Source organism: Taurulus bubalis, assembly GCF_910589615.1.
Source record: "Taurulus bubalis genome assembly, chromosome: 5".
Classification (NCBI taxonomy): domain Eukaryota; kingdom Metazoa; phylum Chordata; class Actinopteri; order Perciformes; family Cottidae; genus Taurulus; species Taurulus bubalis.
This window is the reverse complement of record NC_136593.1, coordinates 4,916,286-4,943,099: the sequence shown is the minus strand read 5'-3', so window position 1 is coordinate 4,943,099 and position 26,814 is coordinate 4,916,286. Positions and strand designations below refer to the sequence as shown.

The following is a 26,814-nucleotide window of genomic DNA, read 5'->3' as shown; positions in this document are numbered from 1 at the left end:
CTGCTTAAAAAGAAAAATAAAGTCACCAACATTTGACCTTCAACATCTCGGCAAAAAGTGTTAACACGACGCCAACAACTCAACGGGAGTCAAAAAAAAACAAAAACAAGCGTCTCTCGCTGTTATTTGGCGCTCGTGATTCTGGTTCATGAAGGTTTTCAAAACAACCGATCGCTGCCACACCTCTTCTTACTGGTTAAATAATGCGGCGAGTCGGACTGAAGACCTCCGTGGAGTCCAGCAGAGACCTGGATCCTCTCGGCCGGATCCTGAGACTCACGCAGACCTGCAGGTGGCCAGACCAGCTGTGGCAACTAGTGCTTTCATAATGGCTCCGCCTCACTCTCCCAGAAGCCCCGCCTACATTCAGAAAACGACATCTTACGTACGTTAACGCCCAACGACATGCTTTTCGCTCTTCTTCGCTTTCACTCTCCTCTCTTTCATTTCTACTTCCGTCTTCTCGGAGCTCCGTCCGCGTCCACCGACGAGGAAAAGGCCGAAGCTCCCCTGTGAGTTTTCTAATAAATATGCATCATGACAGAGGGGGGGGGATGCTGGGATTCACCTCCATGATGGGAGTGGGACGGTGAAGAGTTTAGAATCAGTAACGTCTGATGAGTTAGTGGTGACTTCCTGGAGATTTTTTATTTTTTATTTGCCGAGCCGTTAACCGTCAACACGAGCAGAGTGGAGAAAAGATGCCGCAGTACCGTCTCTGGCCTGAAGGGATTCTAGACCTCTGCATCAACTTGGACTCTGTTTCGATCATAAGTTAGTCAGCGGTCCGGCTCTCATTGGGGGAGTTCACATGGGGTGGAAGAGCAGCGTGCAGTCCTCTCTCTCTGCGGCGGTGAAGATGCCGGAGTGTGGCGACGGAGAGGCCTTTGGCAAGGCGCCGCCCGTCCTCAGGTAGCAGGAGACGATCTTCTGGTCCAGCCGCAGCTGGCTGGGGATGCTGTCGAACGGCTTTGGGTCCAGATCCAAGATGGAGACGGAGTAAGAGAGAGCCGGCGGTCTGGAGGAGAGGAAGTCCCTGATCCGCCTCTGACTGCAGGAGGAGAGGGAGAGTTAATGCCGGTATCTGGCGCCACCTGGTGGCCATCATCAGATACTACAGACTGGTTCCTAAAAAGGGTACGCGACGCCTTCAGGGACCAAAATGAATGGTTCATTCAGCTGCCTATCAATGAGTTATCAAAAGATCATCATCAGGAAGTTGCCCTCAAATGGATGATTAATTCATTAATATATCAATTAATAGTTTAGTGTCAGAAATAGTGAAAAAATGGTTCGGGTAAATAAAGATAGCACAGCGCTCATCTTATTAAAGATCACGTGGAGCAGTGCTGGAAAGTAGTACATTTACTCAAGTACAAGTCTCTCAACATCATACTTGAGTATTTCCATCCAATCCTACTTTATGATTATACACTAATAACAATCTGAGCCTGTCGGGGGCAAAAACAATCCCTTCAGTGAACGTAAATTAAAAGCGTGTCCTTAAGTGATTACATTACAATACTGGAGCAATATAAAATGTATCATTTAGACACAAAAACAAGGACTTAACTTATCCTTTAAGTCTCTGAGTCACCTGCAGACTTTAGGTCAGTTAAATGGGGCAAACACTCAACTTAACTCTTACCCTTCAACATCCTCTTCTTCCTCACTGCTGGGCACCAGAGCGACCATGATGGAGCAGTCCTTGGCGGTCATGGCGACGCGGTACTGATGGACCTGAAGTCAAAGCACACAGTTCATTTAGTAACTAATTCACACACAAAAAGCAGCCAATGAATCAGCCGCTGAGTCGCCTCGATTGCCCTGGCCATCAGTTGGAAACCTCTCACTCAGTATTTTTCCCTCAGTCTGTTATTTGACCACTGAACTGATGCGTTTCAGCTCAGTGTTGGTAAACGAACAAGTGTTTGATGCTCCAACAGACCGTCGGGCTGACGAGAGGAAAGCGCTACAGCAGGAACACCTGGACCGCCGCACAGAAAAAGAACCCGACGTGAGGATCCAGCTCTCGGTCTCACCTTGGCGACGGCGTACTCCACCGAGCCGTCGTCCTCGGTCGGACATTTCTGCAGCTTCTCCAGGAAGGCCTCGTTGTACGGCCCCTCCATCTGAAGACGGGTTCTGACGCAGACGGGCAGCGACGCCGGAGACCAGACGGTGCCCCTTCACGAGCGATGGGTGAATGAGATTTATCGAGGTAGACAGAGTGACTGCAGTTTTCCTCTGACACTCGTTAACCGTGCGTTACCTCTCTTTGGGGAAGTCCTGCAGGTGTTGCTCCACTCGGCGGTACAGAGGGTAGAGTCCTTCAATGTCCAGCGTGTCCAACATCTGAGTCTGGAGGATCCTGAACAACACGCTGTCGCTGGGTAAACCTTGAGAACCTGAACAGAGAGAGAGAGAGAGGGTTCATCTTTTCTGTTCTCAAACAGCTTCAGGTCAGAATTCTGTTCTCAAACTACTTTAAAGGTTTAAATCTAATGCCTCGCTTAGCATCGAAGCACAAAAAGATGTCAGGCTTTCAGTTTCACATAGGTACATAATCACATTCAGATGTTTTTGGGGCAAAATGTTCAAAAAGATGGTTTAAAAGAAGCATTCGTGTCGTCTCGGCACGAATGCTTCTTTTAAACCACAAACGTTTCAGAGAGAAGCTGCACACAGATGTGTTGGACCGGTCGACAAACGGTTACGACGCTTCTGACTCGACTAAAACGTGACTGATTTGTAAGTTATGTGAAACGTTGGGTTGAAATCAAACGGAGGCGTTTTGTTTATTTGCGCACATGTTGATTAATGTTTGTGTTTAGATTCATCAGTCTGTGTCTCGAGGGGAAGAATCTAGATTGTTTCCTCAATTAATCTTATTGTCTATAGAACGAATTGTCCACAGTGATGTCTTCTAATGTCTTGTTTTGTCCAACAGTCAAACATATTTTTATATTTGCTGGAACCAGAAAATTGTCTTAAAAAAAATTTATTCATAGCTATGAATACATATGTATATGTCTATGTCAGGACAATAAATAAACCAGCTTAATTTTGGTTTCCGGTCTGCATATTTGTTAGTTTGAGCTTCCAGATCCTCACAGCTGAGTGAAGCTCAAACAACCATTAGACGCTCAGCTCAGAGGAGTCACTGAAACCTGGCTGGACACACAGGCAGACATGCAGACAGACATGCAGACAGACATGCAGACAGACATGCAGACAGACATGCAGACAGACATGCAGACAGACATGCAGACAGACATGCAGACAGACAGACAGACAGGCAGACAGGCAGGCAGACAGACAGACAGACAGACGGGTTGAAGGAAGGTTCTGACCGTTGTGAATCCTCTCCTTGTTGAACAGACTCGCTTCACAGAAGCTCCGTCCTTCTCCTCGCGTGTCCGTCAGCACCTCTCCATCATCATCATCATCTCCTCCTCCTCCACTCAGCAGGGCGTTCACCAGGACCTACACAGGGACACACTCTATTGTGAGGCTTCACACACTGTGTGTTTATTTTCAATGGAAGCTGGTAATGACTTAACTCGGCCAACAATTGTTTGCTGGACAAAGAGAGTCCAATCTGTGCCATGAGTTTGTTTTGAGTTTAGAGTAGTTAACCCTTCATAAGATCAAGAATTTCAGAATAACAATTTCTAAGTATCTACATGAAAGAAAGAAAAAAAATTGTAAAATAACATTTGTCAATATAGCCGCTAAATATCTAACTTCAATCCAGTGGTTTTAAAATAAGAGGCCCGCTGATGAATATGCAACTTGTGAGTTTCTCTTCTCACATCTCTAACTGATGGAGTTTCACATCTGGAAAATACTGTATGCAGGTTTTTGTGTTTTGCTCCGAGACATGAGGAGAATTGTGTCTGTTGGAGACTGTTTGTGTTGGTACATTTAGACCCCCGTTATATTTGTGCGATGGTTTTACCTGGATGAAGTCGTTCAGGACAGCTTTGCTGGTCATGTGACTGTTGATTCGGTTGTTTCCATACAGGAAGTACGGTCTGAGATGATGCAGCAGAGAGTTCAGGTCCATTGAGTCGTCACTGACCTCCTTGCTGCTGTAGATGCACTGACCACCCTGACAGACACATTTGGGGATTGAATATCTCAGAACTCTCGTCACAGATGGGTTCAAAGTGCAAAGACTGGAGGAGGATCTCACTTATTACATTTACAGCGACATAAGAGAGCTCAAGCAGAGATTTAAGTTTGGGTCTTGGTTCTGATTCTCCAACTGTATTTCTGCATTTTGAGCTCAGTCAGTCATAAATACATTGTATAACTTTCCCACGTGTCATAAACACCACATCAGTAACAGTGGAGTGCTTTCGGTTTACACCTCAAATCATTCTGATCATCCCTCCACATTTTCTGATCCTTAAACCAGGACTTGTGTTGATGGACTGGGTTCCTACATTCCACATCATACAGAGCAAGAGAGACGGTTGTGGTCGCGTCTCACCTTGAAGATTTTGAAGTTGTTTTGAGGTTCTTCTATCAGGTGTCTGATGGCGAAGTGCATTCTCTGTCGGTTACTGAACAAAAGAAACAGGAGAACAAGCAGCTTCATTATCAGCAGCTAAATCTGCAGTGTGGTGGTAGGAATAGTTGCACAAGTTATCCATACACACACACACACACACACACAGTATTGTTATTGTTGTACACATTACGACAGTATAACTGGTCCACACACAGTAAATGCAGTAGAGTTGATGTAATCTCACCCTGAGAACAAGTCCAGAGGACAGTACAGACTCGGTCTCTTCCACTTCCCATTGGCCACCTGGTGAGAGAGAATACAAAGTGATGCAGGAAGAAACATCAAAGAGAGACGGAAGTAATTTAACCAATAAAACCAGTTTGTTTCCGATCTATCGAGGGAGGAACCTCAGTCTGTGGGTGTGTCCTTCGCACATCTCCAGTTAATCCGCTGTACTTCACACGTGTTTGGTGTATTGCTGGAGGGCCTAAGGGAGCGCCTTCTCAAGTTGGGTGCAATTTTGGACATGCAAAACATTCAATGTTGATAAACTTTGAATAAAGTGACCAGCATGCTTTGCTGCAGGGCTCTGCGGTTCACTTTTGCTGCTCGATACGCAGATGACAAGCTAGAAGCGGTATCGAACCGTCGAATCATTTCACCGGTGCGACCGTGAATAAGCCGAGACTTGACGGACTCTATTTTCCCAGCGTATGACTGAAAACTAACTTAAACCACTGATGATGTCATCGCCCGCAAAATACCTCCGTTAATGAAATCCACGCTCTCCTCTATAGCCGCAGTGGTTACCGCTGCTTAGTGGTTTTCAGCGGTGATCCTGACCTCGAGTAACCCCGGGTTGTGTGTGTGTGTGTGTGTGTGTGTGTGTGTGTGTGTGTGCGTGTGTGTGCGTGTGTGTGTGTGTGTGTGAGAGAGGACCCAGTGTCGAGAGTAAAGTCGTTTGTATGAGCGGCGAGCAGTCGGCCCATTCTGAACAGGCATGTTTAGAACCTACTTTCATTGTGGAAGCCCAATCCAACATTTCCTAATTATTGGTTAAACATGTATCGGACACATTAAAATAGCAGCTGGCGCAACCAAATCTGACGCATCCAATTTTTCAGAAGCTGCTTGATCCGAATAATAAAAAGGTCCAGATTCAAAACTATTACATTTATAAGCTTAAAATATTGATGTGATATGAATGAAAGTTTGACTGGAGAGAAGAAGTTTGACTCTGAACTACAGAAAAACCTTTACTTTGAACAGCTGTGTTGAAGAGTGGAGAGTCTTCTAGAGTTTGTGTAGTTGTGTTGTACTGGAGTTTGTGTAGTAGTGTTGTACTGGAGTTTGTGTAGTAGTGTTGTACTGGAGTTTGTGTAGTAGTGTTGTACTGGAGTTTGTGTAGTAGTGTTGTACTGGAGTTTGTGGAGTTGAGTTGAACTGGAGTTTGTTGAGTTGAGTTGAACTGGAGTTTGTTGAGTTGTGTTGTACTGGAGTTTGTTGAGTTGAACTGGAGTTTGTGTGATTGTGTTGAACTGGAGTTTGTGTAGTTGAACTGGAGTTTGTGTAGTTGAACTGGAGTTTGTGTAGTTGTAGTTACCTTGTAGTGTTGGTGCATGCAGAAGCGGCACACTTTGGTCTTGATGTCTTTGCTGACATGTTTGGAGGACGGCAGGAAACCACATTTGGGCTAAGTACAAAACACACAAAAACAGCAGCTGAGTAACACACACACACACACTTAGTCAAACATGTGATTTGTTGTTTTAACTTAGGGTGTCTGGCTGAGTGATTCACAGGCAAATATTTCTGAAACTGACTGCTTCTCAGGAGGAAGAACATATTCTTAAACCAGAGTTTTATTACCAAGAAGAAACAGGAATTACAAATAGGCTCAAAAACCGTTGCAATGTGATTATAAATCCCTCAAACTGAATTAACTTTGTTATTTTTGTGTGTTTGGTTACTAGGGGGAAAATATTTCTTTCGTTTCAAGAAACAAATTTCAAGCCGTAAAAAAACTATTTATGACTGTGTGCGTGTGTGTGTGTGTGTGTGTGTGTGTGTGTGTGTACCTTAATCTCAATGCAGAGTGGAGGGGTGTGTGTTGGCTGGTGGAGGACTGGAGAGGTCAGGTTGGGCAGACAGAGAGCACAGCCGCTGTAGATGTCCATCACCTTATCACAGCGCCAGGCTGACACACACACACACACATCAAAACACACACACACATTAATTTCTCATCATACCGTCTGAAAGAAAGTGAATAAACATTCCCAACATGCGTCTCTGTTCTTTCAACAGATTTCAAAACCAGATGTTTCCCACAGAAGATTACGAAAAACAGTTGTACCTGGTCTTTGATGCTGAACTTTGATTGACAGCTGTCGCACAAACTCTAGCGGCAGTTTCACCACTTCCTGAAGAGAAAATTAAAAACGTCACTTTAAATCAAGTTTGTGTACAAAACACAGTTCTGTCTCCGCGGCAGAGTCTCATGCTCTGATCTGCTGGAGGGGTTTTTCTAATCCTGGGTTTATTACGGGGTCGATAACGTACAGAGGCGGCTTTGATGGTGAACTTTGAATAGAGCTCTCAATTTTGACAGCCAAATAAATGGAGCTGTTGAGTCTAACTTCCATCTTATAGTTAAATCTAAAATTAGGCACCATCTGACCCGGGCAGCGTTGTTCATATGCTCAACCCTCCAGACTCCAACACTAACTCTTTGTTTTCCTGCATTGCAGCTGCTAGAAAACCGTCTGGTTTTTATTAGGGGCGTGTTCAAATATTGATTCACTGGAAAACTTAAATCACACATTTGTAAAAGTACTTCATGTCTGGCATTGTGGCAGCAAAACGACTAATGAACAAAGTAAAATGGATCTTTGTTTGGGTTGAAATGGAGGAGAAAAGGACAGTTGTGTGTCCTGATGAGTTGACCCTGATGCTGACACATCGACATGCCACTGGTGTGTCACAGCCGCTGGTGTGAGGCAATTTATGCTTATGTCAGTATTATTTAAGAATGTCCAATTTAGGTCTGCTGCCATTAGTTAGTGTAATCGATGACATCAACTTATATTTTATTATTTTAACCTTTATCTTTTGTTCTCTGAGCTGCAAAACACTCGTATAAAGGCGTCTGCTCCCACAGAATAAAATAAGAGGGGAAACGGATGCTTTCCGGCTCACCACACCCACAAAAAAGATGACTTTACGGGGTGAGTGGGCATGTAAATCGTCCATTTTTCCCGTCACTTATATAAGCAGAGTTTCTCAGGCAACGGGTGTTGTGAGTCGGTCATTTGCATGCGACACAAATTTATATTGCCTCGTTGAAAAGGTCATAGATTTCCATTACAAACAGGGGTGAGTGTAATGTAAAACAAAATAAGGGCAGCCTATTTTGATACTTTATATTTGATGAAATACTGGCAGTAGATTAATTTATTTATCTGTGAAATAGTCTATAGATTCTTCAATAGAGAAGGAGTCATTAAAGGCAGCCATAGTCAATATACCGGTTTTGTTTTGCCTCAAGTCACTTGAGTCAGTGTTGGTTGAATACTAAAAGTTTTAAAGAAAGTGCCTGAAGGAGGTGAGGTCCCTCTGTAGGCCACTCAGGGCTACGTTAGCCGCTACTAGCATAACTAAGATGATACTTCGGCGCTGCATACTCTGAATGTTTTAGGAGTTAAAACATGACGGTGTCTCACCCCGCTGTGGATGAACTTCTCTCCCAGCAGGCTGCTCATCACGTTGGAGCTGAAGTCCACAATGTTCTGGATCTGCCTGAAGGCCTGCTCCACTGTCTGCAGGACAAACACACGGACCGGTAAACGGCGAGTTATGACCGGTTCTAAAGATTAACAGACTTGAATAATGTTGACAGAGTACTTATTTTAGTTATTTGTCCTCCGTTAAAAAAGGCAAACCACTTGGATAAGTACTCTGGTCAACAATATTTATTCGTGGTGCTAACGGATCATAAAACTCACGGTTCAGATCATCAACATCAGATCGGATCAGCACAAAAGAAAAAAAAAGGAGCAAATATAACTTTTAAAGATCCCTGATCACGTTTGTTTTTGCCGCCAATCCATATTGTTGTTTGATTATGGCAGCTGGTCTACAGGATACCCCCCAAAAAAATATTTGAACCACTCCGACGTCAGTGTAAACCATCAAAGATTAGAAATGTAATCCTTTTACTTTGTTATAATAATTCATAGTGGGATTTTTAGGAGATAAAAGACTGTATTTTTATGGATTAAAACATATTGTCAGAAGTATTAATGATGTATTATAGTCTTCTTAGAGCTTAATGTGAACAGCATAATAATTACTCTCATATCTATTTATATTGTTGTGAAAACTGGATTTATTCAAGTTCTAATTTACCTTCGCCCAATTACTGAACAGAGCCTGAACGCATCATAATGTAACTGAACGCAACATTCGGTCACCGGACAATTTAGACATCTGCAACTAGAAAAACATAAATGTTGACGTCCTGACATATTTTACTGAATATTGGCGGATAATCGATCGTCAGCAAAACTTTATTTCACACTGATGTTACCGTTATGTTGTTGACATAGTGCTTATTTGAGTTATTTGTACTCTGTACGGCCCAAAGAGGATCACCAAATCCTCCTGGTTATTATTGCTCGTTACGAATGTTTCCCTGGTGGGACCAACAATCGACCTGATGGTACTCATGTGAACGGACCTTCACTGCATCAGAACGTTAACAACAACTTTATGTTACTACTATTCGCCCCTGTATTTAAAGTAAACCAGCTTCAAAGTGAAGGCAGCTCATGAGCAGCTCAGAGTACATTTGCATTTTGCTGTTGGGCAGGGCTACACTTTAGTTTACATTTGGATCAGGGACTGGGCCTTCAAGCCTTTAATCTGACCAGGATGCAAGATCCACTGACAATAAACAAAACTGTGGCTAAATGGAACACTGCACTGCAGCATTGTGCCATTACACTAAGTTTCTATTGGAGTCATACTACAAGGTATGAGCTGATCTTATCAGACGGAGTTCAATTTAAAACACTAATTTAACAGCTCGCTCATTTTTGTTGTCGTTGAGCCGAAACGGAGCGCCTTTGGTCCACCAGCCGAAAGCTGAGCAGACTCTATGATTTTATTCCTCTTATACATTGTGTTAACTCACACTACACATTTTAATGAATCAGCCAGTTGTGCAATGAGCGCTCACGCCGAGACTGATTTGGTCAATTGACAATTCCAATAAGGTTTTATTCAAGATTTGATTTGTAGGCAAAAAGAATGAAGCGGCAGATGAGTGGAAGATGACAGTTTGGTCTATTTTTAAATGAGAACTGGAGGTAAGAGGTTCAGCCACATAATCTAGAAAAAAAAACACTCCAAATAATAATTAAAACTAGCTCATTACAGTTCATAAGGGACGTTTCCACAGCATTGACCCCCTCTAACTGAACATCAAATGACAATCTGCTGTAAATTAGGCCCCAGAATGAAGTTCGCGCGGGAAAACCACTTTGGGATTAAAAAGATTTAACTCTGTAAAGTCTGTCAGACAAAGTCACACTGCACACAAATCAAATGTAATTAACAAGCACAGATTGACTAAAAGATTCACACAACTTTCGATGTGACCTGCATCAAAATGATTTTACTGTGCAGTAGTTTGGCCCAGAGACACACACAGACTCATATTTACCTGTGGTGGGTTTTCAGAGTCCTCGGCTGGATACTTGAGCAGGCGCAGAACTCTGGAAAGCTGCAAGAACAGAAGAGAAGCCCATTTGGATCAGTGGAGCCTCAATAAAGACACCTGGACTACTCAGCAGGGTCAGACCCGGATCCTCTGAGAGATTCGGCAACCTCTGGTTGTAAAACGTGAAGCCAAAGTGAAGGTGCCTTTAATTTGCATACATTCTAAAAGGACGTTCCGGGGACAACAAAAAAAGACAGATTGTATAGAAGTCTATAGAAAATGACTCTACTTCTCTTGATTTATTCCCTCAGTAAACATTGTAAACATGAGTGTTTGGTCTCAATCTCTAGTTTCAAGTCTTCTTCAATACAACATGATGTTAATTTAGTAAATGATGGTCCGTTTTATAAAAAGGCAACAATAAAGCAGGGTATGCTTTTGGGCGGGCTGCCTTGTGTGTGACAGGTCACTACTACGCTGTTGTTTGATCTGGCAGTTGTAAGTGTTTTCACTTAATTAAAGTTAATTATAACCTTCTAGTCGCCTACAAATGTCTCATTCAGCGTTTGGATGTACTTCGCTCCACCTTCTAATTACAAAACGTCACGGCGACGCGTCTACTTCTCATATACAGTCTATGTTTTGAATAAGTGTCTCTGAATGTCAAAAGAACTTAAACGCAATACATGATTAACTGTAACAATGCATGACAGTGACTACTGTCAGCATGTGGGTGTGTTTGAGTAAAGAACATCCATATACACACAGGATTATGACGACAGAAGAAACATCAGGATACTTTAGTAGTGAGTAACGACCACATACTCTCCCACATTCCTCAGAGGAATCAGGTTATGCAGGAAACCCGACAATGTGGTAATGTGCACTGCCAGTGCCTTTTAACCTGGTCACAGCGATAGTCGGTAATAAAATGTGTTAATGCCTTAATGATTTTAAGTGTATTGTTTACACACTTTGTTGTGGAAACTGCTGCGGGGAGAGTTTTTCCCCTTTCAGCTCAAATTTTTCTAAATTTTACAGTCAGATGTTCGATGGTGGAAGCTGAAAAAAAAAAACTCATGAGTATAATAATAGTATTTTAAAAATAAAGAAATCCATGATAAATGGAGCTATGTACAATTGCACGGCTGGCCATGTGAATGGTGTCTCTGTAATTACTTAATTATTCATCTTTCACCGCCGGATATACATCCCTTCACATTCCCCTCTTGCGTAGTCACGCCTGTTGAATGAAAGGTGGAGTTCTGTTTGGGCAATACCGATGATACATAATGTTAGTTATTACGTTGTAATCTCTTGTAGTATTCGACCATGGTGGTTACAAACGGATGTGCAAGACTGATTACGAAATATTTTAAATGTCCAAGTATTTAATATGCTGGAATAGCCGAACCCAGATCATCCCGTTTGGTTATTTTAACCACAACATCTTCGCCATTATATTTTATCCATATTGTCTTCCACCCATAATATATATTTATATCTCCTAGTCTCCCACTAGACTTTTTGGAGTTGTAGAATTCACTGTTTGGAACAAATATTCATATGAAAAAACACCTTTTAGGGTGCAAACTTCCAACTTCTACAAAATGAGGAATTGTAAACAACGATATCTGAGAATAAGCAAACTCTCAAACAAACTATGTTTTAATGCCGTTTAAGGTTGTTTTACTCTTCAATAAAGTTATTCATCTGTAAAAAAAAAAAAAAAAAAGTTGTGTTTACTATCAACAATGAGAAAAATTGCTGCAAAATCATAAACAAAATATTCATAAATTATACATCTGATGAACAGTGCTTGTATTTAGGGCTCAAAACGTGTTTCATACTAACTTCAATGCATCCGGTTTCAAAAACTATCTAGAAGTGTAGTTTCTGATCAAATAAGTACTGATTTAAATATTTTTGCATAGACTGTCATATTTGGGACAAAGTTCTTGTGTTCAGACACCATTGAACCCTTCATTAGTTCAGTAGAACAGAATTGTTTCACTCCTTAAAGAAGACTTTCGGGACTAAAGCTTGGATAATTTCCCTTTCACTCCATTTTAAAGTCACTAATGGCCACACATTGGCTCATCTGCCCAAGCCCCAAGAGTAAGTAAAATGTAAACAAATCAAAAAAAGCCCAAAAAAGCGTGACAGCTCGCGAGCCGATTATAGAACCGTGACGTCATACCCTCCTCATAGCGTGTAACCGGTTGCTCAACGATAACTTGACCGGACCTTCGGGTCCCGTTAGGCAACGAAGTGCTGACTTCCACCAGCGAGGCTGCTAACGGCGAGATTAGCTCCCCGTTAGGACCTCCAGTTACATTTTACGACCCATGACGTCACCCGGTCACTCCGTAACTTTGACCGGACGTGAATATGTGTGTGATTTCTACCAATTGGTGGTGGTTTTATCCGTTGTTGTCAACTCTGTAACCATCTTTTTTTTACCTCGTTTTAAACTCGCAGCTCGTCGGTTGCTAGCGAGCCGGCTAAGCTACACTGGTAGCTACGTAAAACCCTGACAGTTGACGTAAAACCCCTTCAGTTGAGAACAAATATTTAAAAGTGTCCCAACGGCCGGTAGAGTTAACGTAAAGTGTGAGGCGGGCGGTCGGTGTCCTCTTTCTCTTTTTAAACTCTGCTTCTGCTTTAGCACGACTTGTGTCGGCTTCGCGGTAGCTTCGCCTCCTCACCTGGACGTGTGAGACTACCAGGCTCTTGTTTCCTTCTCCGTGATACTTCCACTCGTTCTCGTCCATTTTGTCCGGTTCCATCACACCGACGAGGACGAACTGAGTTCCCGTTAACGGCCAGAAAGTCACAGAAAGACGTCACAGTAACATACAAGTCCGCCGACTGGTGCTGCTGGCTGCTAGCAATAATTCAGAAGTACCACAGGACCGACTGACTTCTTCTTCTGCTGCTGCAGGCGGAGGAAGTTACCGAGAAATATACCACTTCCGGTTAGGGCTTCAAAATAAAAGTAAAAATGGTTGGACTAACTAACAGATGTTTGAGAATTAAGTTTAAGTCATGAGTTTAAAGTCAAGGCTTACAACAATATCAACAACAAAAAGTTATTTTAACAAGATTATATAACAAAAGTCAAAAATGCACAAAGTCACAATAGTGTGACACTCAGTCGTAGTTTTATGAGGAAGTCAAAACTTACAAGAAGAAAGTCGTAACTTTATGAGGTAAAAGTCAGTTAACAAGCACACAGTTGTAATTTTGTGAGAACAAGTCATAGGAAAAAGTTATATTATAATGACAAAGTTATAATCTTCCAATAAAACTCTATTTGAGAGATTGTGAATTTTATGAGAAGAAAAAAAGTATTAGGATGATATACTTTCTAATATTACAAAAAGGAAAAGTCATTTTTATAAGAAAATGTCTAATATTGAGACAAAAAATATTGACAAAAAATACTACTTTATCAAAATATATATGTTTACGTTTACATAATATTATGACTTATGTACACTTCCACCAGGTTAAGAATCAGAATACCTCAGTCAACACATACATCTTGTAATGACGCCACTGAATATGTTGAATCGTCTCATTTTACTATTTCTTTAGGTGAACTTTTTGTTTAGCTTTTATTTTTTAGCCGTTTTCAGTCGAATTCTCGTTATCTCCGTCAAGCATGATTGACTGTTTGATTGACAAGTTGATGGACCGCTCCCTGTAACCGCTATCCACTGACGCCCCGCCCACTCCACTGTGATTGGTCGGAGCCGGTCTCGAGTGGATTGGACAAGTGGGATCGGTGGGAGACAAAAACCGTAATTTATTTTTGACGGCGAGTCAAATGACATCAGTTGATCCAGAAATGGAAACGCACAGTAGGTCACGTGATTTATGACTAATTCCTTTATTTAAACGAGAAAGAGACGAGAACATTCCTCAGTAACAAAGGAAAAGAACAGTTTTTGGGGGAATGACTAAGAGTTTAAGAGTCAAAGCACCTCATAGCAGTCGGGTTAAATAAATAGGCCTACATTTAGTACTAGTACTAGGAAAAGTTTGAGGTACTTGTACTTGCTACTTCATTCTTATATTCCTCTATAATTCATCAGAGGGAAATATTGTAGATTTGCTTCACTTAAAGGTGAAGGAAGACTTAAAAAAATATAAATGATGAGCTTATATAATATGATACATTGTTATAGATATAACTTCCCAACTATAGTATAATTCCCCTGAGAATACATATTCTTAGAGTTAAGCAGTTTACCAACAGACTTTCAGTGGTGGAGAAAGTATTCAGTTCATTTATTCACATAAAACTGTATAAAATACTACATGACAAGTAAAAATCCTGCATTCAACATGTGAAAAGTGCAGAAGTATTAGGAGCACAAAAGTACCCACATAATGCAGAATGGCTAGCGTTGTACTACTATTTATTTGCACCATTATTATTGATTAGTATGTAATCAGTTGTCGTTGGCCAAGGTGGAGCTAATTCTAACTACTTCATGTACTTTTTGTAGTTTAATCTGTAACAACGGAACACATTTTATACTGATCATGTGTTTTGTGTAAAATCAGTAAAGTAGATTTAGCTCTTAATAAACAAAGTGCAGTACCTTTCTGTAATGTAGAGTATAGTAGTAGCAAGTAGCATACAATTAAATACTCATGTAGTTGTTAAAATATGACTTAGTCTAAAACCCTTAATTTACTCCATGTTGTGAAAGTACATAAATCTGAAATATCAGCCTACCACTTTACCAAGTTATAGATTAATTCAATTTACAAATATATATATTTTATAAGAGTTTATCTGACAAACACAATCTGACTGTCAATAGTATCATAATAATTATGTCCAACGCAGTAATTCTACACACCTCGTCAATTTTACCTATTAATCAATCAATGGATATTTTAATTGCAGTTGGTGAGTACTTAATGAACTGGTGAACAAACTGGGAGCTAAACCTTTAAGAGCGTATTCTTGTTTTGATGAATAACGGATGCTTGAGTCCTGAAACTTGTTTTAACTGTAAGTGACCCTCCATCTAAACATGTTTTCAAAAGTTAATCATCGTTGTATTTTTTTCCATAATGCCGACACAAAGAGGGGATATTTTCTTCCACAGAAACCACACAGTTATTTACAAATCAAAATGTTTTAATACGTATAAAAACGACAAGAACAGACGACACACACACACACACACACACACACACACACACACGAACTACCAGCACGGGGACGTTTCTTTCTATACATGATGAATCCTACAGAAAAAAGAGGACATGTGATTTCTAACCGTGGCGACTTTAAACGCCTCACAATCTCTTTTTTTGCCGGCTCCAGTCGGGTGATCCGGGAGGAGGAGGTTCTCCTGTGACGCCGCTCTGAGGAAACAAGCAGCGCATCCGACCGGCTGCTGGCTCACAGTCTGTTCTATGACATCGGGCTTTGTGTCTCTTTGTCTCGGCCCGTTCGGCGGCTCCTTTCACTAATGTACACGGCGGCGATCAGTCCATCCCCCCGATGTCGTGTTGTTTGTACGACTGCGAGACCAGACTCCCTGCAGAGGAACACAGAAACTAGTCAGACGGACAAAAACAACAAAAAAAATACACAATTTTCACAATATTCTCCTTCGATTAAATGAGTTTGAATAATAGTCGAATATCAAATAACAGCCAGACAGCGGGAACTAATTATAGACAATAAAAAAAAATCCTCAAGATAAATTCAGGAAAATGTACATTTCCACAGAACAGAGGGATGTGATACTCACCACTCCGCTTAAAACACTCTCTCTTTTTAACAGATGCCGTTTTCACTAATTAACACTCATCACTTCTTCGGTGCCAATTTCGTAATCACCGTCAAGCTACATTCATAAAACTTGACAATTCCTGCAAAATGTGCTTTTAATGTGAAAGGTCTGTGCAGGAAGTGTTGGGTTTCATTGAGAAGTTGAATAGTTTTGTCGTTGGAGTGATAGTGGTGCTTTTAGGAGATTATATAAAAAAGGAATAGTTCAACATTTTGGGAAGAAGACTTTTTCCTCTTTCTGAGACGTTCAGATGGACATCGGTCGTGTGTGTGTGTGTGTGTGTGTGTGTGTGTGCGTGGTTAGCCTAGCTTAGCATAAACACTGGAAGCAGGGGGAAACAGCTAGCCATGCTCTGTCCACCTGCAGGCATCTGTAAAGCTCACTAATAAACATATTGCTTTTTGTTCGTTTACATTCATGACAAACAAACAGCCGCGTGCCGCTTCCTGAATGAAGCCTTGTTGCCATAGTGACGTTGCCAGGTTTGGTACCATCGTGCAGGGACCAAAACCAAAACACGTGCTCACCGGTTGCATTTGGCGACTCTGAAGTCCTAAAAGCCACAAAATGAGTTCGCATTTCGCACTTCCGTTTCGTTCTACAATAAAAAATACTTAAATAAAAACCCCACTTGTGAACATTTTGAAGCTTTAAAGTGTCTTAAAAAAAAAAGATGGTTTCTGACAATCTAAATGAGACGACTGAACGCTAGTCCTCCTTTAGCTTGGGGGTGAATGAAGCCATGCAATCGTTTAGTTTTTTACTGACCCTTCAAAAAAAAAAAAAACGATTATCTTGCTGAACACAACGTGTAACCATCATAAACGTTTATTGCCACAGAGTTTATTTTCTGCAATAAACTAATGTAAAGAATCCCATCCAGTGAGACGCCAAGTCCCAAAATACATGGTACCTGCAGCGACTGGTCCGGCCGCTCCGCTCAGTCGAGACTTCACAAACCTTTCATTTTACACTTCTGTTTCCGTACCAGATTCACATCGATCTTCTCATCTCACTTTCAGAAATAAAGCAAATAAAATGTTGAACTATTCCTTGAAGAATTATTTAAATGACATGCTTGTTTTGTTTTTTTTTGCTGTCTTCAGGTTTCTCAAGTGGCTTCACTGATCAAATAAGTTATGTGAGGAATTTTAGACATAACATTAGAGCAGTAAACATCTCGTCTGAGATACGATCATACAGTTGATTAACGTGTATTTGTCCATTTCAAACCGACCAATGCGTGGATCTTATTTTTTAATAATGTTGTCCTGTTCCTAAAAAACTATTATTCCTTCATACATGACATATGCTGCACATCAATACTGACAACTACACAAACATCTCTATATCTCTCACACACACACACACATAGAAAAGACAGGACCTGAGCAGCGCCGCTACACACACATGTTCATGTCACATGACAAGCCCGGGCAGCGAGGTGGGAGTGGGAGCAGGAGGGTCAAAGGCCAAGCAGGAAGTGGACGGAGACTAGCCAGCTAGGTGGGGAAACGAGCCGCACCATCCCACCCTCAGCCACGTCAACGCCCATCTGACAACTACGGGCCCACTCAGAGGTCAGCAGAGGTCATGCAGTCTTAAAGCCACAGTCTGGGAGGTGAAAGAGTTCAGCTACAGTGTAATCAGATCATGTGCCGATGTTTTAATTTAGTAGACACGTCCTGCATGTGGTTGAGACGCTTGATAAGCAGACTGCAGAGTCGTCACTCCACGTACTGCTAAATAATATTTAGCCAACAAGCAGAACCGTGAGCTATAATTTGAGCATTAAAAGGAACTCGAAGAAACATCTGCAGGTGCGGGTGGATTATCTGTCTCTACATATCCGAGGCGGCGACACAAACACACAGCTAATACATGCTAAAATAATAATAATAATAATAATGGGTTCACACAAGGTATTTTTCCTCAGAGAGAATTCCAAGTATTGAAACCTGAATCAAAACGTCTCGGCTACTGCAGGGCGTCTACTTCCAGGAAAAAGAAAAGGGGGAAAACTAAACAGTGGAAAACAAAACATTTATCTTGTAGATTGTAAGATTGAAAACAAATGTATTCATCATTACTTTCTCGTTAACATGATGAAATCCAAAACCAGTGTTTAATAAGACAAACAATCTAAACTATCAGAACATTATCTCATACATATCAGCCCATAAATATCTTGTAATGTAGAATATTCTAGGGCCATATCACCGTATTGTGTACTTCATCATTTCCTCATTACACAGTGACTTTCCTCTCGTTTAAAAAAAACAAAACAAAAAAAAAAACAGTAAAAGATGTTCATCGTTGTTTTTTAGGGTCTGAACTAATAACAGGACGAGATCTCATTTTGTGAAACGCTGGGCTGATGCACGGTGAAGATTGTGTGTTCCTGCCTCCAGACTGTGGCTTTGCATCATGCGGGTCTGCGTCAGTGAGCGGTGTGGGGGGGAGGGGCGGGGGGGTGAGGGTTGGGAGGAAGCAGTACAGGGAGACAGGCCGCGTGGCGAGGTGTCAGTCAGACTGAGCAGAGCTCCCGGTGGCGTGCTTACCTGTGGCCAGGCCCCCCTCTGCCCTGCCCTTCATCCCTCCTCCTCCTCCTCCTCCTCCTGGGTTGCCCAGGGCCTCCACGGGGAAGGAGGGCCGTTCGCCCCTGTAGGGCTTGGGCCTGAAGGGGAAGTCTTTGTCTTTACCTTTGGAGCCTTTGGGCCGGCCTGCCGTCTTCTTCTTGGACTTGCCGTCCCCCTTCACTCCCAGTAGGGGGTGCACCTCTGGGGAGACGGGATAAAGAGAACTTTCTCATTTTATTTTAATAATTTAATAATAATAATAATAATAATAATAATAAATTTCAGAAGAAACTCAGAGTGCCACAGAACCAATATATAGTGAAACAAAATAAAAACAGTTAAAGCAACCCCTAATAAAAAAAGTTACAAAAAAAGACAAAGTAATAGCTGACAATTAATCAACACAAGGTAAAAAAAATGCCTTCCTGAATAAAAAGGTTTTTAGGTCCGTCTTAAAAAAGTTCAGGGTAATTTAATGGACTGCCTCCAAAGAACGATATGTTTTTACATCCAACACCCAAACCACAGCCGGTGAATGAATGAAGGAATGTTGGAACAGCAGAAAGACAAACGAAGGTAGAGTTTTATTTATTTTGTGTGAGATTTTGGTGAAAGACAGAAACTTGAATACTAATAATAGAAAATAATCTTGCCTTTGTTAGTTAGTTAGTTAGTTTTGTTTACTTATCAGACAAAAGAAAGCTAACCGTTTGTGGAACGAAGCGAAGTCGACGCTTAGTCACATCTCCCAACTGAAACTACAAGAAGGGGGCGTGGCCTGTTTGAACATATCACCCAAACCTAACTTCCACAACAGTTCAGTGCAGCATCAGTCGTCTCACACGCGCCACTCTGCTGCTACGAGCTTTCTTTTCAACACTAATGCTGTTTTCCTTCAGAGCTTATTTTCTGCAATAATCCAAATTAGCTTTCCGTCCTCGACAACCAGAGCGACGCTAACTGACCGACAAAAATACGTCCCGCCTGCAGCACTCTCATTGCATCGTCTGGGTGTGTTTATTTTTGCGCTGACTCACCGTCACTGGGGACCCCCTGCAGCTCGATGGTGGTGGTGCGAGCCTTCTTCTTGGTCGGGCCTCCTTCGGACGAAGGCTGCCGCTGCTTCTTGTCGCCTCCGGCCAGCGCATCCTCCGGGGCGGCGGTCTGGACCGTGGCGTCCGGCGGCGGGCCGAAGGGGTTTTCCTCCGGATCCTCCACCTCGGGCGCGATGGGCAGGTACAGCAGGGCCTTGTAGTCCTCCAGCTCCTCATCACTACCGGACACAAACACAGACTGTAGTGGAACACTTGAACACAATCAGCTGGTTCTTAGTTCTTGATAGACTTGAGACTAAAAGGTTCTGAGGATTCGGGGTCAGAGAGGGAACTTTGTTTGCACTGATGTCGTCATACTGTTATTCACCTGCTGCAAAAAGCAACTATGGGGTCGACAGTGGTGACATCCACCTCCTCGTCCTCCGCAGCGTCTGCACCTGTAACGGGAGCACAAGGTAATGTCCGAGAGAACCCATGAAACCAGTAAGACCAGTACATCTGGAGTGAAACCAGTCATGTGGCATTCTAATGGGGTAAGTGCAGATGTGCGCGATAGCGAGGATGTGTGTGTGACCCGCTTTCAGGAAGGGGCTGTACAAGAAATTAAGGGACTTTACTGTTTTGGATTAACAGGAAATGCATCAACGGAAGTGTGACTTTGGATTGCAACAACAAAATGCATCTTGCAAAAAAAACAATCTGGAGCCGTCCACAAGTCCCACATTCCTCTGTGCATTGCATTGTGGGACACCAACAGCACACTGAAAAGATAATACATTTAGCCCTGCTTACTGCCATTTTAGCTAGTTATTTTTTTGGTTCGAGTCCGCTACATACTCACCACCCAGCATCTAGATTTATTATAAATAAGTTATGTAAAGGGACACATCATGAAGTATTTAAGTGGATTGTGTCATACAGAGAAATACTCCTCAAGCTCAGCAAACAATGAAGACTTCGCTTGAACGTATCTACATTTCTTTCCCTTTTCACAAGTATCGTGTCCTATAATTTGTGAGTTCTACGATCAGTTTGTTGCGTGTGGCACCGACCCGTCTGCTCGGGTTCACTCTTGTCTTCGTCCTCGATGTCGAACTCGGACTCTCGCTCCTCATACTCCACATTCTCATCCAGCTCTTTGAAGTCTGGAGCAAAAGCGCTCCAGTTTTCCTGCAGACAAACCAATCAGTCGCAGGTCGATCACACAGTTACACGTTTTCTTTACATCTTATATTCTGAGTATCATCCCTCTGTGACAAGGTTCAACAAGCCTCTATTGTCACGGTCTACACACCACTTGGTTCTGAGCCCAGATGGACACCACTCCACTGGAGATGGAGGCGATAATCGGACGGACAGGATGCCACTGGAGAGAGGTCAAAGGTGAGATGGGTAAGTGATCTGATTGTCAACAACACAGCGTCTCACATAACTGAAAATACATCGACCTGAAGTGTCATTGTTTAAGTCTCAATGCAGTGTTCTGGACATCCTTACAGCAACATCCAGCAGCAGCTCTCCTCTGGTTCCATGGAGGATCTTCACCAGGTTGCCGATGCTCTTCTCCCAGATGTAGAGGGCGTGCTGCCTGGCTGAGCCGGCCACGATGTACTCGCCATCGCCAGAGAAACAGCAGCGCTTCCACGGAGTCCTGAACACAGAAAACACAGGTAGAGGACATGAACCAAAGGAGATCAGAGGGAAAAGATAGACACCAATGCAATACAAGAGCTTGACATTGTTTTCTCAGACCATGTTTTTACACAAACAGTAATCCAAGATGGTGAAATCGCCGAACTCGAGGCTTCAAAACCAAAACACAAACCAACGGGCAGCGTCAACTTCTTGAAGAATTGTCTATAGTCAAACTGCAAGAAAGCTCGGCCATTCAACCGCTGCAGTTTAGCCCCATATGTCAACATACCGGTTCACCAGGTCCTGAAGCTTCTGCATGGGTTCAGGCTCACCGTCTCGGCCACAGGTCAGTATCTCCCTGCCATCGTACACCCGGATGATCCGGTCTGCTGTGTTTATGAGGAAGCAACTGCGGAGAAAACAGGACAGTTGAACAAAAAGTGAGCACAGGAGGAGCTTTGCTTGCCACAAAAAAGTGAGTGCCGTCTTCTGCGGATCATGTGCACGAACTGTAAAGCGAATCTGTTGTTCAATCAACATTGAATCAGTTAGATTGTGTCACAGAACAAAGAGAACTCCAAATGGTTGAGAGCCTAGAGCTGTCGCTTTGTACTGAAAATCTCATTTGAGTGCGACAAGCGGTCCTGCTGCTAGTGAATGCTCAGAGCGCCCCCTGCTGGAAACAAGGCACCCTACCGTAAAACCACGTGCTGCGCTTATTTAAAGTACATTTTGAATGTGAACAGATCATTACAGTTCTAATATTGACAACGATTGCGCAAATGTTCAGAAATCAAATGGCAGCCCCTCTAGAGCGTGATGGTCAATGTGTTGTGTGTCTAGAAACCCAAAGACTTCCTGTTGCCTCTCACCTGCCCTTGCGTGCAAATTCAATTGATTTGATGGCAGTGGTGTTGCTGGTGCCAGTTGTCACTCTGAAGGAAGCCACCAGCTCCTGAGTGTTTGTGTTCAACACCAGAATCTGCAAACAACAGACAGAGAGACAAGATGGTGAAGGAAAACAGAAAAACAGCAGTGGAGTGGAGAGAAATTCACAAATGTTTTGGTATTCATTAAACCGTTATTTCGTCTGATCAGCAGTATAATAGTGCAAGTGTACATTTTTTGCTTTTTTTCCCCCTCTATAAAATTCAGATTTACCCGTGCCGTCTTGAAGTACAGTCACGTGATTGAAAGGTGCACCTGTGAATAAGGTATAGTCTGACCTTTCCTTTGGCATTGCCAGTGTAGATGAACTCCCCCCGCCTGTCAAAGGCCGCCACCACATTCAGGTCCGAGTCGTCGTCAACAGGCAGGACGACGTGTTTGGAGTCCGACAGAGTGAGCAGGACCGGGGCCGACTTCATGGGACACACCAGCACCTTGTCCCTAAATCACAAACACCATTTCTTGTTTGTACAACATAGCTAAGTGTATTAACTTAAGGTCAATTAAACCGTCCAAGTGACGAAATAATGGACACACACAGGCGCCGTCGGCTCACTCACATGTCTCTCGGGTGGCACTGCAGTTTCAGGATCGGTGACGGGAAGCGGAACCTCTGGTCACAGTCTCCCGTCAGGACGTCCCACTGCGAGACAATGTTGTCTGTGGAGGCACTCACCAGCTTGTGACCGTCACGACTCCAGCTGCGCACACACAAATATATATATATTTATTCATCGAGTCATCACTCAAATGTTATCGGACATGACGTATGCATGCAGTTGGTGGATGTGCATCTCCGTATGCGTGTCTCACCATAAAGAGCAGACGGGGTGGATGTGTGCGCTGATGATTTTGGCGATGCCCCGCGTGAGGAAGTCCCAGATGACGATGCGTCCGTCGTTGCAGCCCACGGCCAGCAGGGTGCCCCAGCGGTTGAAGGTGCAGGTGAGGGCCATGCTGATACAGTCCAGAGTGCCATCTGCCTCCTAATAATATACACACACAAAACAAAAAACACAGCCAGTTTGCATCCGTTCAGGAGCCTTAATGTTTCCTCAATCAAAAGATGAAACTGCATGTGTATTAAATGATTTAGATGTAGATGAAGAGCTGGTGACTTACCTCTGGATAGTTCTGCCCGAAGGACTCTGAGAGAAATATCAAAAGACAGAGTGATAAGAAACATTTACCGAGACAAAGCAACATTCATACAGGATGTACTTAAGTGCCAGTTGACTCAGAAACAAAATTTCACTAATTCACTTCAACGTGGTACAAATGTTCTGTGTGGTGCGGCAGAGTACATGGAATAGCAGTAGAGTCAAGGGTTTATGTATTTTTACAGAGATCCATTTTACCAATCTGAGATTAAAAAGTCAAATATTCATTTCAAACACATGAGGAAAAAAACGTGAGTATGTCCAACACTTTAACTACAAACTTTAAACAATTAAGTTGAATATTCACCAGAAAGAAGCAGGAAATTATCCATGAGTAAAAGTGAGAGATATCCTGATGTTTAATCCAAAGTCTGAGCCAGTAATTCATAAGAAAGGACTGTGTGGACATTTACAAGAAAAAAACAAACATTTAACTCATTTTTACATAAAATAATTCACTAACAAATCAGGTGAAGCAGCAAATTTACAAGGTAACTTGAAACGTGTCCTTCAGATGAAGGTCTGCAGATGTCCTTAATTTTGCAGGTTAACGAGAAAACTTAGAGAAATTAAACAGTATTTCCCTGTTGATTCCCTATTCTTTCAATGTTTAAAGATGAAAGACGGGTTCCAGACATCGTACTGACAGTCTTATTGTGTCACTATTTAGGTCTACTTAGCTCAAAAATAAAACAGGACTTTAACGTGTTAAATCTAGACTAGTGTTAAAAAGTTAACTACACAGACTGTTTAAAGTCCTAATTTACATAATACTATATTTCTGACTCAGATATCAAATCAATCTCACTGCTTTTCCTCCATCCAGATTATTACAAACCAGCTGTAGATAAAGACAAAACATTGTAGACATATCAGACCTGGACCAGATTAGCACATAAAACAAATATTAGGCTTTTGATTTCTTTTTAGAATCGTGCATCCTTGTTGTCATGAGGACCAGCTGTAGGTTTTATCACCACATCAACAGGCGCAATACATAATACTATGATAATAATAAACATGATGAATATAAGAAGAAGAAGGAAGGTAACAGTCTGTACTTTCTGAGTTAACATTTAAATAAAATAACAATGAGAGACCCTGTCAGTAGGCTAACATTAGCCGAGCAGCTACGGTTGCTCCCTTGTTTTAACCTAAGTTTAAAGTTAAATACAGACTCAGCCGATACAGTGAAAAAAAACAAATATAACGTTAAATTAAAAACTAGCAGAGTGGATTAACTAACAAATGTATTTATTTGATTGTATTTGACTCGTTTCAGTTGATGGTAACAAGCTAAGCTAACGTCATATGCTAACCACAACAAGCACACAATGCTATCTTTTAGATAAATGTATAAATATATTTAAATATATAGTCTGCTTCATTTAAAACAAAGACATTTAAAAAATAATTACCGAGCAGCTCTATGTTCATTGTTGGACGGCTGAAGACTCGTATTTACTTTCTGATGCGCGGAGCGGAGACTGGCGCCGAGCCTCCAGTGAGGACCCCAAACAAGGCGGCGGCCAATGTGCCTGAACAAAAAAGAAAAATATATTGTTCTGGGGGAAACCAACGTTTAGATATGATAGAAAGTACATTTTCCTAAGTATTGTACTGGTGCACAATTTTTAGGTATTTTTGAATACCTTCTACTCGACTACATGTATCTGAATACATCAGTTACTAGTTTAGATTATTGATATTAAATATAAATCAACGAATAAATGTCATCTAGATTAAAATGTATCTTATGTTTCTTTAATTTAGCATAACAATCCTATGTATTTCATGTCAATGTTGATGCTAATAGTGTTTTACTAAGATCTTGAATGTAGGTATTTTTACACTGTGGAGTTGCCTTTTATTTGATGAACCAGATGGATGTTCACATATAATAACTCATGTTTTATTGAGTATATTATTCATATTATTAGATTGTATCAACAGATAGAAGATGGTAGGTAGGGACTGAAATCTGAACAGTAAAATAAATGTATTGCAGTAAAAAGTATATTTAGAAGAAGTAGAAGAAGTAGAAAGTAACAAACAATGGAAACAAGTACATCAAACTTGTACTAAAGTACAGTACTTGAGGAAATGCTCTTTCCAGCAGTGGGGCAGTCAATAGAGGCCCAACAGCACACACACACACACACACACACACACACACACACACACACACACACACACACACACACACACACACACACACACACACACACATTGTGACGTTATATTTACTGTCACTCTGCCTTAAAGAGGTTCAGTCTGGCCGTGATGTTTGTGAGGTGCAGGTGCCATTTTATCTTTCTATTGTATTATCTATTCTATTCTGAGTGAAGGTAAGTAGCTGCAACATCACTATGCAGCACTTGACCCCTGTCTATTTCCACTATCTTTAACTTTATGGCCCTGATCTATATGTGACTCTATACAGGCCTGCATGGAAATCCATATGTGTGTGCGTGTGTGTGTGTGTGTGTGTGTGCGTGTGTGTGTGTGTGTGTGTGTGTGTGTGTGTGTGTGTGTGTGTGTGTGTGTGCAGCACATGCCAGTTTACACGTGAGTCTTCCTTTCCATCTACATCATATATCAGAAACATTAATGTCGTTACACACACACACACACACACACGCACACACACGTACACACACACACACACACACACACACACACACACACACACACACACACACACACACACACGCACAAGTAAAACAACCGGTTGTAGCGTCCAGAGCTGGATCCGGTGCTTGATCAGGATTTGGAGCTGCATCAACCGCACACAAGCGACTTCCTGTTTTCACAATAAAGGCCCAATACAAATTAGCTTGAGGTGATAAAAACAGCCATGGTGGCATCTTTTACTGTGGAATCAAACAGCGGCCGTTAAGAGACGACTGATAGAAAAAAATATATATCTACTTATTTCCTGGTTAGAAAGCAGACTTAATAAAAAAATACTGATTAAGACTTTGGCTGAACTTTCTCAGAAATTTCTTTCTCTACTGGCAGAGAAGTCTTGTAGTCTCAATATGTTTCCATTTTCATATCAATACGATTTGTTCAACATTTCTTTCTTTATCGGAGGCACTACTTTCCCTCTGTACCTTGTAATAGTCTTTTTGACGACAGTGTCCCTTCCCTTCACTCCTCATTCACAAATATTACAGAGAACATACCAAACAACTCTGAGGGACCTTGTATAGTATTTGTTGACTTTATGCCCCAAAGTTATGTTTTTTTTCTTATTCTAAATTGACAAACCAAGACAAATAAATAATATCAATGATGTGAATAAGGAGTGATACTCCTGACACGCTTCCCCGGGAGTTAAACCAACCTAAATCTCATTAAGCGTATCA

The 26,814-nt window shown here is 41.9% G+C and overlaps 2 protein-coding genes across 3 annotated transcripts; both read right to left on the bottom strand.

Annotated features, from left to right (window-relative positions):
• Window positions 1-807: 807 nt before the first annotated feature.
• ippk (inositol 1,3,4,5,6-pentakisphosphate 2-kinase) lies at window positions 808-13,030 on the bottom strand (the record flags this gene model as incomplete). The annotated part of the gene is made up of 14 exons (XM_079218399.1): window positions 808-1,051; window positions 1,649-1,740; window positions 2,043-2,145; window positions 2,273-2,408; window positions 3,354-3,486; window positions 3,962-4,114; window positions 4,499-4,571; window positions 4,764-4,822; window positions 6,123-6,212; window positions 6,598-6,716; window positions 6,876-6,942; window positions 8,242-8,337; window positions 10,245-10,304; window positions 12,950-13,030. 14 exons carry the CDS (start codon window positions 13,028-13,030, stop codon window positions 808-810), a joined length of 1,506 nt encoding a protein of 501 aa, XP_079074525.1.
• Window positions 13,031-15,417: 2,387 nt separating this feature from the next.
• On the bottom strand, window positions 15,418-24,939 carry rbbp5 (retinoblastoma binding protein 5). 2 transcript variants are annotated; one of them, XM_079218949.1, is made up of 14 exons: window positions 24,862-24,939; window positions 23,406-23,431; window positions 23,097-23,269; window positions 22,844-22,984; window positions 22,562-22,724; window positions 22,208-22,317; window positions 21,625-21,744; window positions 21,198-21,351; window positions 20,995-21,066; window positions 20,753-20,870; window positions 20,068-20,137; window positions 19,683-19,918; window positions 18,628-18,846; window positions 15,418-15,808 (listed from the first exon to the last, which is right to left on the bottom strand). In XM_079218949.1, exons 1-14 carry the CDS (start codon window positions 24,878-24,880, stop codon window positions 15,756-15,758), a joined length of 1,674 nt encoding a protein of 557 aa, XP_079075075.1. In that variant the 5' UTR covers window positions 24,881-24,939; the 3' UTR covers window positions 15,418-15,755. The 2 variants fall into 2 exon arrangements, with proteins under 2 accessions (XP_079075075.1, XP_079075076.1); XM_079218950.1 differs by having other exon boundaries at window positions 18,769-18,846.
• Window positions 24,940-26,814: the final 1,875 nt, after the last annotated feature.

Coding starts and splice junctions, on each gene's coding strand:
- rbbp5 (XM_079218949.1), bottom strand. Junction 23,270..23,405: donor TCGGGCAGAACTATCCAGAG/GTAAGTCACCAG, acceptor GTATATTATTAG/GAGGCAGATGGCACTCTGGA. Junction 21,067..21,197: donor AGCTGCTGCTGGATGTTGCT/GTAAGGATGTCC, acceptor ACCTCTCTCCAG/TGGCATCCTGTCCGTCCGAT.